Here is a 12,643-nt window from a genome sequence, read left to right on the forward strand (position 1 = left end):
TGCTCTTTTCATCATAAAAGATTATACATATATGATCATTTATAGCCTACAACCGCCAGGGGGGCTTTTACCTCATCATTTAAAGCGCTATAACCAGCTGTCAGATGTTTTCGCGCGACTCCCGGTTGCTGAGCAACGCGCGCGAGTTTGACAGCTGCCTGTCAGACTCAGTCATTTTTTAGGATTGTAAATCTAGTAAAAGAAATGGACAAATACAAGCAGTGTGTGGACAGTGCACAGTAAGTGTACAGCGTGTGCGCAGCTTTCATAATACGATACATACATTTAATTAACTTTTTTTTTTTTTCTGCAATTTTGCGCCCCGTCGGCAAAGCCGACCTTGCATATTTGACATGATTTTGCTCAGTTTTTCTTTGTGAAAATGAAGCTGTTGAGCATTTCTAGCTTTATTTTATAATAACTAAAATAATGTTTGCTTAGGCATTTATTAAATATCATACATTGTTTTTGCAGCATTGAGCATCATACATGAAGTATTAAGCTGTACATAGATGTATTGGTTCTGGTAAGGGAGCAGATTTTAAGGATCCTTTACATTGTATTCACTGACTAAATATTGCTCTCTGTCAGATGTTATCATCAGATACAACAAAGTACAGGTATTAATATGATTTAACTACAGTATGTAGACATCCAAAATGCCCCTTCTACCTCCTCACGTAACGCCGCCGCGGCGGCAGTGTAAAGTGCATTTGCAGCTTTTGACCGCTGAGTGGTGCTTTAACCACAAGTTATCAAACAAGCGCATCAAAGCACATTTTTGCAAATAGACGTCAGTTTTGCCTCACTGATGTGTTACATTTGATGGCTGCAGTCGGGGAAAATTTAAGAAAAACACTAGTTAAAATATTTAATATATTTAATATTCACAGATGAAATTTTGGTAATTATGAAGTTATGTGCATTTTTTAGAACAAATTCATCAGGATAAATGTCAAGCCTGTGCCTGAACCTGTGATTATATTTTCTCTAAGCTACATAGTATTAAGATGAATCGCCTTCGATAATGAACTCGATATAGCATATTAAAACACAGAGCATTTAAACATGCAAATGTATTATTCAACTGCCTTAATCTTAGACAACAAAAAAAATTCTTCTATTTAGAATTCAACAATCAAATAACATGATACATTTTAAATGTTACATAACTATTCGTTACAATTAAAACAATAAAAAGCACAAAACTGATTATAAATTTAACAGCACAACATGACAAGACAGAAGTGTAAACATCACAGATAAACTTTGAAAATTTCCTCTCTACCCCAAGAGAAATAGACTTGTATGCAAATTAATGTAACTACTACACTACCGTTTAAGAAAAGGAGATGTGAAGCATTCATCTATGTCATAACATGACAAACTTTAAAACTTTAAATAGGCACAAAAGAGGGCGGCAGTGGCTCAGTGGTTCATGTAGGTTGTCTACAAACAGGAAGGTTGGTGGTTCAATCCCCGGCTCCACCTGACCAAGTGTCGAGGTGTCCTTGAGCAAGACACCTAACCCCAGCTGCTCCTGATGAGCTGGATGGTGCCTTGAATGGCTGACACCGCAGTCGGTGTGTGAATGAATGGGTGAATGTGAGGCAAAAATTGGCAAAATTGGATGGCCATGTGGTCTGTTGAAAGTGCTATATAAATGCAGTCCATTTACCATTTACAAAAGAGCCTAAAGCTCTTAGGAGAAAAAAAGAGCTACTTTTTACGAAAGAGCCTGTTGTGGAACCCATGAAAATATTTTGAACAGCTGCTCTGACCAATGTTCATGACAAGTTTTTGCAGAGCCTCAAATTTATATATCATGTGCTTAGGGTACTGGATGTTCACCACATACAAAAGACCCATTAAGAGTGCAAATGCCTTGGAGACACTGGATATGTCAGTGACGATAAGATTTTGCAAAACAAGAGCGATGTGGATTATTTCCATGGGAAGCAAATCACATTGCTGCTCCTCAGTTATGATCAGAATGCCCACTTCAATTCCTTTCATAACATCCTCAATTTAACTGGATGGCTGGAAAAAAATAAGATATTACATGAATTACATTACATTATAACAACTAAACATACGCACACATATACGTGCACTACTATAGTTGTGTATTTTGTTAAAGGGTAAGCTATCAAACTGCATGTTTATATTAGATCTGTGTGACAATTAGGATATGGTATAAAAAAAAATTTAAACAATACCGGTGCCATATCGATAATTTTAAAATGGTACTGGTGACTAAAATGATACTTAAAAAAAAGTTGGATATCATTAAAGAACAATTAATTTTTTTTTTTAAATAAATATACATAGCATTCATATGCTCCTAAGATGCTCTCATCCTGAGTTGTGCTTCCCTTTCTCTAAGCGTATTAAATATATTTTGTGATCTGGGTCATTATTTAATATGAAACCACATATAATGTTTATACTGTATCTCAGTCAAATCACTCTCATATTTAGTTAAAATGGGTGCATTCTTTCTAAAGTAATAGAGATGAGTATCAATATTTTTATTTTTAACATATCGCAATATTTTGTTGCTTTTAATTTCAATATTGTATCGATTCCAAAAATTGAATATCGATATTTTAATCTTACAAGATTCTTGGCAGTTTCATTTTGAGTTTGTTTCCCAACGGCTAGATAGCAGTCTCTCATCTCTGAACTTAAACAGTGACAGGAAATACTAGCATTAAAACATGCCACTATCATTAGCATTAATATAGTTTGCTGCTAGTAATGGAGGATGAAAGAATTGTTTCAGTTCCCGTCTCAGTGTACAAAGCTGAAGTGTCAATTGGGTTTTTGTGGTAATGTTCGCCCTGGGACTGCAGCGTGGATGGCACCTCAGTTCAGCCAATTGCCCCGTCCCGTGTGAAGAGCCTAAGATTTCTAAAGATTTCTCTCTTGGTGCTGGTGTTTTGTGCAGTTGGAGTTGTGCTCACAACGATCTGACAAACAAGAGACGAAAGACAGGGTGTTAAATAGGCAGTTGGAATGAGATGCACCTGACCGGGCCTGGCCCTTTTACCGGACAGGTGTGGGCTTGATGTCCGGCTCTCCCGCAGTAGAGGCATAGGCCAACGGACCTCCGCCTCTCCTTCTCCTCCCGAGAAAAGCTGAGCTTGCCCTACCTGCATGGGCTCGTGATCGTAGGAGGGGCTGGCCGCGTCCCCGCTGCTGAATCGCACTTCTGCCGGTCCCCTGGATTTGGTGCTGGGTAAGCACCTCCTCTCCATCCGTGTCAGACGTGCGTCGACCCGCAAGGCCAGCTCGATAAGTCCGTTGAGAGACGTGGGGAGATCCAGGGCGTAGATCTCCTTCTGGACGCGGTCAGCCAGCCCATGCAGGAACATGTCCCACTGCGCCTCCTCGTTCCAATGGCACTCCACCACCAGGGTCCGGAACTCGATTGAATAGTCTGAGACGGATCTCTCGTGCTGGCATAACTCCGCCAGCCTCCTGGCCGCCTCCCGTCCTGCGACGGCCCGATCGAAGACCCAGCGGAGAGTGCCTGAAACGAGGCGCAGCATGGATCCTGGTTCTCCCACACTGCTGTCCCCCATAGTGCCGCCCTCCCAGAGAGTAGCGTCAACACGAAGGCCACCTTGGCCCTTTCGTTAGCAAAGGTTCTGGGCTGTAGGGAAAAGTGCATGTCCTCGAGGGTGGAATGGTGACTACACGCTGCCTCCATAAGTGTCAGATCGTTCTGTAACAGTTTGGTATGGAAGACAGGAGGCAAATGCAAGTTGACAAGGTTTATTGTAATGAGATGAGATGGATGAAGGTTGGAGAGTGACGCAGGGACCTCAATGGCAGCACAGACTGGTGAGTAGGTGGGTTGAGTGCGCTGGTAGAGATGACGGTGGTGGTAAATCCGTGAGAGGTGAAGATAATCCGTGTGAGAGAGGAACAATCCAGAGACGACCGAACAACAGACAAGCAAGAGCAGGAACATGAGAATCAGGACAGACATCTAACACGGAGGACCTCAAACAACGATCTGACAAACAAGAGACGAAAGACAGGGTGTTAAATAGGCAGTTGGAATGAGATGCATCAGCGGCAACACCCACATGAAACAATCAACATGACGTAACATGAATACAGCTGGAGACAGTGCATTCATGAACCGTGACAACTCTTGTTTCCTGGGGGGATCTAAATTAAGTGATCGTGATCGTAGGAGGGGCTGGCCGCGTCCCCGCTGCTGAATCGCACGTCTGCCGGTCCCCTGGATGTGGTGCTGGGTAAGCACCTCCTCTCCATCCGTGTCAGACGTGCGTCGACCCGCAAGGCCAGCTCGATAAGTCCGTTGAGGGACGTGGGGAGATCAAGGGCATAGATCTCCTTCTGGACGCGGTCAGCCAGCCCATGCAGGAACATGTCCCAATGCGCCTCCTCGTTCCAATGGCACTCCACCACCAGGGTCCGGAACTCGATTGAATAGTCTGAGATGGATCTCTCGTGCTGGCGTAACTCCGCCAGCCTCCTGGCCGCCTCCCATCCTGCGACGGCCCGATCGAAGACCCGTCTCATCTCGGCGGAGAGTGCCTGAAACGAGGCGCAGCATGGATCCTGGTTCTCCCACACTGCTGTCCCCCATAGTGCCGCCCTCCCAGAGAGTAGCGTCAACACGAAGGCCACCTTGGCCCTTTCCTTAGCAAAGGTTCTGGGCTGTAGGGAAAAGTGCATGTCCTCGAGGGTGGAAGGGTGACTACTCGCTGCCTCCATAAGTGTCAGATTGTTCTGTAGAGGTTTGGTATGGAAGACAGGAGGCAAATGCAAGTTGACAAGGTTTTTTTGTAATGAGATGAGATGGATGAAGGTTGGAGAAAGACGCAGGTACCTCGATGGCAGTACAGACTGGTAGGGAGTTGCTGTCCAGTGAGGGCGTGAACCGTGATGTGGTGCGGAAGGGGTCTGAGGGGAATGTGGAGCTTGTGTGCCAAAGTGCTGTCCATGAAATTACCCTCTGCCCCTGAGTCCAGTAGTGCTTGATCTGTGCTGACCACCTCAGTCTTACCGGGAGGAGCGTAGAGGATGATGATGATGAGGTCTTCTCGCCGGAGATCCCACCCGATAGTAGCCCCATACGTACTACCGGGCCTGGCCCTTTTACCGGACAGGTGTGGGCTTGATGTCCGGCTCTCCCGCAGTAGAGGCATAGGCCAACGGACCTCCGCCTCTCCTTCTCCTCCCGAGAAAAGCTGAGCTTGCCCTACCTGCATGGGCTCGTGATCGTAGGAGGGGCTGGCCGCGTCCCCGCTGCTGAATCGCACGTCTGCCGGTCCCCTGGATTTGGTGCTGGGTAAGCACCTCCTCTCCATCCGTGTCAGACGTGCGTCGACCCGCAAGGCCAGCTCGATAAGTCCGTTGAGGGACGTGGGGAGATCCAGGGCGTAGATCTCCTTCTGGACGCGGTCAGCCAGCCCATGCAGGAACATGTCCCACTGCGCCTCCTCGTTCCAATGGCACTCCACCACCAGGGTCCGGAACTCGATTGAATAGTCTGAGACGGATCTCTCGTGCTGGCGTAACTCCGCCAGCCTCCTGGCCGCCTCCCGTCCTGCGACGGCCCGATCGAAGACCCGGCGGAGAGTGCCTGAAACGAGGCGCAGCATGGATCCTGGTTCTCCCACACTGCTGTCCCCCATAGTGCCGCCCTCCCAGAGAGTAGCGTCAACACGAAGGCCACCTTGGCCCTTTCGTTAGCAAAGGTTCTGGGCTGTAGGGAAAAGTGCATTTCCTCGAGGGTGGAATGGTGACTACACCCTGCCTCCATAAGTGTCAGATCGTTCTGTAACGGTTTGGCATGGAAGACAGGAGGCAAATGCAAGTTGACAAGGTTTATTGTAATGAGATGAGATGGATGAAGGTTGGAGAGTGACGCAGGGACCTCAATGGCAGGACAGACTGGTGAGTAGGTGGGTTGAGTGTGTGGTAGAGATGACGGTGGTGGTAAATCCGTGAGAGGTGAAGATAATCCATGTGAGAGAGGAACAATCCAGAGACGACCGAACAACAGACAAGCAAGAGCAGGAACATGAGAATCAGGACAGACATCTAACACGGAGGACCTCAAACAACGATCTGACAAACAAGAGAGGAAAGACAGGGTGTTAAATAGGCAGTTGAAATGAGATGCACCTGCCGCTGAGCACCCACATGAAACAATCAACATGACGTAACATGAATACAGCTGGAGACGGTGCATTCATGAACCGTGACAACTCTTGTTTCCTGGGGGGATCTAAATTAAGTGCGTTTTACTTAAGTAAAATGATATGTCAGTGTGGTAATAAAAATAATCTTAATGCAAATGGAAAACAAGATCATTCTGAGTGTCTATTACTAAGAGCAAATCTACTGTAGCTCCGCCCTCCCTCGAAGGTTAAATACGACACATGTAAATAACAGCTTCAATGGTGTAGGCAGTAATGTTTTGAGCACGGAAAACTTGCTTGTAATGCGATTGATTGGGTTAGAGTCCGGCTTTTGCTGAGCTCTTTCTTCTCAGTTTTCTTCATCACATGTCACATTAGAATTTATTTTCAATTAAAACGAACAAAATGTTCTAAAAGAGGAAGTAAAGTGCCTAACGAGTGTTTAATAATGATACAACTATTTATAATTGTAATAAATATAATAACGTACAATCTGTTATTATTGCATCCTGTTAATGTATAACAATACTGAGGTGCAAATGTATCTGCCAGTATAAAGTATAACTAGCATCTTATTATTATTTACACTTAGCCTGTTGCAAAGAACTGCTACTTTTACATGGTAAATAGAAAATATCACGATTTTCACTGTACGTTTTTTCTGTAAATAGCATCTAGAGCTACTTGCACTTAGCCTACTATAAATAAGATATATCGCTAAGAAAGTATGTTAATTCCACTTAGTGTAAATTGCCACTGGATGTATTTTTCTTACTCTATTGACAGATAATTTGTAAAATAAGAAAAATGCACTTAAAATATTATTATTAAATGTTTGCCTATGAGATACCATAAAATGATTAGCTATTAGTTCATTAATCTAATGTTCTGCCAGTTTTCACCTGTGATATTCTAACACTGAGAAGAATTACATTTGTATTGAGTTGGAAGTATGCAGACGGCTTTTTGGCGGGAGCTGTTGCCATGGTGAATCGTGATATCGGCGCTCCATTGAAAATGGCTTTTTATAGTTGTGGTGCACGCGCTTAACCCAGAGTCAGTCAATTTAGAGTTAATTAAACCAACTAATTTCAGCTGTTCTGTAATCAAAAACTCAGAGTTTCCCATCTCAGGGTAGGTCAACTCAGAGTTTAAGTTTAAACTCAGAGTTGGTTGAACCTCCTTAGTGAAACGAGCCCCAGTTCTGGACCAGGAGTAGACAGGAGAATGTAGAGTCAGAGTCCAGAACAGTCCACCAGCAACCGAAGTACAAGAATCAGGGTCAGACAGGTGAGAAGGTCAAGCGAGGTGGAGACAGATCAAACCAGGGAATCCAAAACTCACAGTCCAGAACAGACTGATAACAGCATGCAGTCCAGAGAGGCAAGCAGAACACAGTCCATTGGGTCAGCAGAACGAAGAAAAGAAGAAAGTAAAAAAAAACAAAGAATTAAGTAAACAGGAGATCAAACCCAAGTCCTGATAATTTCTCAGTGTGCAGGTGGAATAGTGACAGTTCTTGAAGCAGTTTAATGAAAGATTCATTATAAGCTGAGACGGTGCTACTGTATACTGTTAAGAAACATTAATGAACATATGAAACATAAGCGTCTTGTTGAATTAGAAAATTAATGCACACCCAAATGGGGAATGTGGTTGGGGTTGTTCACTACTCACTACCGTACAACCGTACAAACATACATCAAGAATCAGCATGAGCATCACAACAATGGTCAAATTGTTCATCAAAAAAGCATGTTGATGAACATGGATGCCAATAAAAACTCATCCATGACTCCCATCATGCATTGCGGCATGAATAAATTATGAGCTGAATTGTTCTTTTATTCTTACTATATAGTTTTTTTGTGCTGTTTTTATGTGACACTTTAGTAGCTTGTTTTGTAATGTTCAGAGTTATTCTGTTTATCTGAATATGCTGTTTGTCAATGTTGTTGAGATACACACGTTGATTATTGATGGCTGTGTGTGCCTAAAATAAACACTTCTTTAAAAAAATCAGAACAACTTGCAAGAGACCCTTACAAAAACATAGAAAACACAGACTCTTTCACAGTGGAATCAAAGTCAATAAAGGAAATATAACTCAAAGAGCAAACTTTAGATAAATTCAGGTCAAACAATGATTTCGTTAAAACATAATCATCATAGACTTTTGGTCTTGGCTTGTCTGTCTCTTATAATTCTGCTATACCAGCCAAATAACATTTAAAAGAGTCAAGGGTCAAGATCACAACTAAAGCAAACACTGACCACTATAATGGTGACACACAAATTGTTATTTTCTCGTTTGGTTATTCTGCTCGTTAACATCAAGTGTCTTCAATAATGGTCAATCATCACTCAAATAATAATTATCTCATTAACTTCAACACTGCTTCAGTGTTACTTTTAACACTGCTTAAGAGTTTATATGAGTCTACACTCAGAGTGTTAAATTAACACTGGGGATTTTGCTGTGTATATTATAAAAAATTGAAAGAAAGTACAGGTAGCCCCTGATTGTGGTTTAATATGTACAAGAAAAACCTGACAGGGTGATACAAAGCATCAAAAACCAAGAAGGAGGAGTGCTGGCACTGACCTGAAGCTCTGAGGAATCTGAGCAATCTCATCACACTCAGACCAGCAGCAGCAGAATGGAGACGCACATCTGGATTATCTTCATGTGGGGTGAGAGATTTCTCCATAAGATACAAATCATCCATTAGTAAATAACGATTACGTTTCTAAGTTGATGTTTGTGTTGGTCTGAGTCAAGATAAGTTAATGTAAAACAATTTGTGCTCATCTAGATGTTTTCTTACATTTACATTAAGTTGGAGCGGGGCTGTATGGCTTGTGTTCTAGAGCCAGAGCTCATTCTTGTGAGAATTGAACTCTTTCGTAACGCTGCTGTGTGTGTGTTATCCTGACTATGATCAGTGTCAAACAAACACTGCGTGTCCTGGTCTTTGTGCGAGTAATGCAGCACTTCTGTTATTAAACTGTTCACTGCAGCTGGAGAGATTCTAGCTCTCATATTCACTTGTGAAATTTGTTTCAGTTTCGACATCACTCAGAACAGAACAGTTTATTCACGCGCTGAGTCTCTCTCTTACAGCATGTAGATGGTTGTGATTGTTTCATTAGTTTAATATCAGACTGCAGATGAATGATGCTGATGTCTGTCTGTGTGACTGACTGATTCTCCAAAATCAGAATGAATTTCTAGTGAATTTGTGTTCTCTAAAGGTTTTCAGAGTATTGTTGCTCCTGCTCCCTTCAGGAACTGAACACACCCAGATAAAAAAGAGAACCAGAACAGCCAAAAACAACAGTTTCTTTCCTCGAACCATTAACCTCACCAACAGCTACATGCCCTCGTTTTTTCCTCACTGTGTGAATGAACACTATCTGCAAAACCAAACTCAGTGTTAATATGTAATAAAACACTACACTTCTTATTCCCTCAGAGGAAAGACTCTTAAAAGATGCTGGGTTAAATATAACCCAGCGCTGGGTTAAAAAGGGACCAACCCAGCAGTTGGGTAGTTCTGACCCAGTGGTTGGGTTATTTTGAACAGAGGTGGGTAGTCCAGGGGCCGAAGAGTAAAAGTCCTGACATATTTTTTCACGTGCAGCACGTTCGCCGCGTTCTCCAACGTTTGCTTGAGAATCGACTCTTTGTTAAGGCCGAGAAGTGCTCCTTTCATGCTTCATCTATAACGTTTCTAGGCTCCGTTATCTCAGCAGAGGGAATCAGTATGGACCCTACCAAGGTTCAGGCCGTGCTCGATTGGCCCGTCCCTGATTCTCGTGTCTCGCTACAGCGCTTTCTCGGTTTTGCTAATTTCTATCACCGCTTTATACGCAACTTCAGCCAGGTGGCCGCGCCGCTCACCGCCCTCACTTCGGTTAAGTCTCGTTTCGGTTGGTCCGGTTCTGCGCAGGAGGCGTTTGACCGGCTAAAGACCCTTTTTACGTCCGCGCCTATCCTCCTCACTCCAGATAGCTCAAGACAGTTTATCGTTGAGGTCGACGCCTCCGAGATAGGGGTGGGAGCCGTTCTTTCCCAGCGGTCGGCGTCGGATAATAAGGTACACCCTTGCGCGTACTTCTCCCACCGCCTCTCCCCCGCTGAACGTAATTACGATGTCGGGAATCTTGAGCTCCTCGCCATCCGCCTGGCATTGGGTGAATGGCGGCAGTGGTTAGAGGGTTCCACTGTCCCTTTTATTGTTTTGACTGATCATCGCAATTTAGAATACATTCGCTCCGCCAAGAGATTGAACTCGCCTCAAGCTCGTTGGGCCCTTTTCTTTACGCGTTTTGATTTTGTCATTTCATACCGTCCGGGCTCTAAGAACGGTAAGCCGGACGCGTTGTCTCGACTTTTCGATCCCTCGATCGGCTGCACCCTCCGAGAGGAGATTATTCCTCCCGGTCGGGTGGTGGGGGCTACGGTCTGGGGAATCGAGAGGCAGGTTAAGCGCGCACTCTCTCACGTCGCTACTCCCCGTAACTGCCCTAGGGGCAGCCTCTTTGTCCCAGTCCCCACACGATTAGCAGTTCTTCAATGGGCTCATTCTTCTAGACTAGCGGTTCATCCCGGTGTTCGAGGTACTATCGCGTTTATCCGCCAGCGTTTCTGGTGGCCCTCTTTAGAACGTGATGCGTGCCGTTTTATCGCAGTCTAGCCTTTCGCAATCCCTCGTCTTGGGCCGAACAGCTTTCCTGGGCGGAGTATGCTCATAATTCCCTTCCTTCCTCAGCCTCTGGTATCTCTCCCTTTTAATGTTGCCTCGGCTATCAACCGCCCATATTTTCATCCCAAGAGACCGATTCTTACTGCCCGTCCGTTCAGACCTTTATCAGTCGCTGCAAGCGAACCTGGAAGAGGGTGAGATCGGCACTATGTCGTTCTAAGAGACGCATATGTGTGGCTGCTAATAGATCGCGTGTCAAAAGTCCTCGCTATGTCGCGGGTCAGAGGGTTTGGCTTTCTACATCTAATTTACCCCTCCAGTCTGACTCCCGTAAATTGGCCCCCCGCTTCATCGGACCGTTCCGCATTATCAAGATCGTTAACCCTGTCGCCGTCAAACTCCGGTTGCCGCATAATCTTCGTCGTGTTCATCCGGTGTTTCACGTCTCCTGCATTAAACCGGTCTCCCGCTCCCCCCCTTCCACGTCTTTCTCTGCCGTTCGTATCGAAGACTCCCCGATCTACACCATCCGCAGGATCATAGATATGCGGCGTCGGGGTCGTGGACACCAATATTTAGTCGATTGGGAGGGGTATGGTCCTGAGGAGAGGAGTTGGGTCTCTCCTAAGGATATTCTGGACCCCTCGCTCATTGATGATTTCCTCCGGTCTCGCCAGCATTTCCCCACTGGAGCGCCGGGAGGCGCTCTTTGAGGAGAGGGTACTGTCATGGTCTTGTCATGATCCTGTCTCTATCTCTCTCTCTCTTTTTCTCTCTCTGTCTCCCCCTGCTGGTTTCTCCCCTCCTGTCTCCCTCGCTCTTCGCTTCTGTGTCACAGCTGTCTTCACTTCTTATTAAGATAATTTCCCCCTCCACCTGGTTCTCATCCTGCCTCATTATTTGGGCTACTTCTACCCCCTCGTTCTCGTGTCTCTTTGTCAGATTGTTACTTCCGAATGAAGCAGTTGTCGTTAGCGTTTGCACTTAGAGTTGGTCTTGTCTTGTCCTGTCCTGTCTAGTCAGGGTTGAGTTAGTTAACTGCTATCACTGCCCGTATTTCTCTGTGCTTACCATTTGCACCCCACAGAACCTTACCTGCAATCCGACGCCGCGGCCTCCCCGCTCTGCGAGCGCCGATCTCCGGTTCCCCCCTGAGCCCGGTTAAGCCTCCGCCTCACCAGCCTGCTGGTTGTTCCAGCCACAGAGGTCTCCTGAGTTATTTCTACCCAGCCTACGGGTCTTCCTTTGTTTTCGTCTTTTGTACTCCTTGGTTGGATTTACCTGTGGCTTTCCTTTGTTTAATTAAAGACTGTCATTTTGCCCTCGCAATTGAGTCCTCTCTCTTCCATCATCATCACAAATATGGGACAAATATAATGTCATTGAGTGGCGGCAGGTGCAGCATGCTGCGGTTAGATGTACAGTCAGACAAAACGATGTGCACAGTTTCTTTTTGTTAACACACCCAATTCAGATAATCAGCTCGTTAGAAATGAACTCTGTGCATGAACTGTGTTCCAATTGTTCATTGCTCCCTACTCCCTGAGCAGGGGAAATCTGTTGAAGTTTACCTCACATCGAAACATTCATTCATGATTTGTGCTGTGCAGCGTCTTTAAACATGGATAACTGTGACATACCTCTGTAAATCAATACAATTTAAATTCAGGTTTTGCACACTTCAATGCACTTTGATTGGAACATATAGCTACATTCACTTCGAACTGGAATCATGGCTGAATATCC

The 12,643-nt window shown here is 44.9% G+C and overlaps 1 protein-coding gene across 1 annotated transcript in view; it reads left to right on the top strand.

The window, feature by feature from the left end:
- The first annotated feature begins 8,796 nt into the window (after nucleotides 1-8,796).
- Nucleotides 8,797-12,643, top strand: part of LOC113047432 (integrin alpha-L-like) — a 48,689-nt gene continuing 44,842 nt past the window's right edge. The window contains exon 1 of the mRNA XM_026208793.1: nucleotides 8,797-8,882. Coding sequence (XP_026064578.1) covers nucleotides 8,849-8,882 — 34 coding nt within the window. The 5' untranslated portion in view covers nucleotides 8,797-8,848. The remainder of the gene's footprint in view (nucleotides 8,883-12,643) is intronic.

This window comes from Carassius auratus, chromosome 28 (assembly GCF_003368295.1).
Source record: "Carassius auratus strain Wakin chromosome 28, ASM336829v1, whole genome shotgun sequence".
NCBI classification, from domain to species: Eukaryota; Metazoa; Chordata; class Actinopteri; order Cypriniformes; family Cyprinidae; genus Carassius; species Carassius auratus.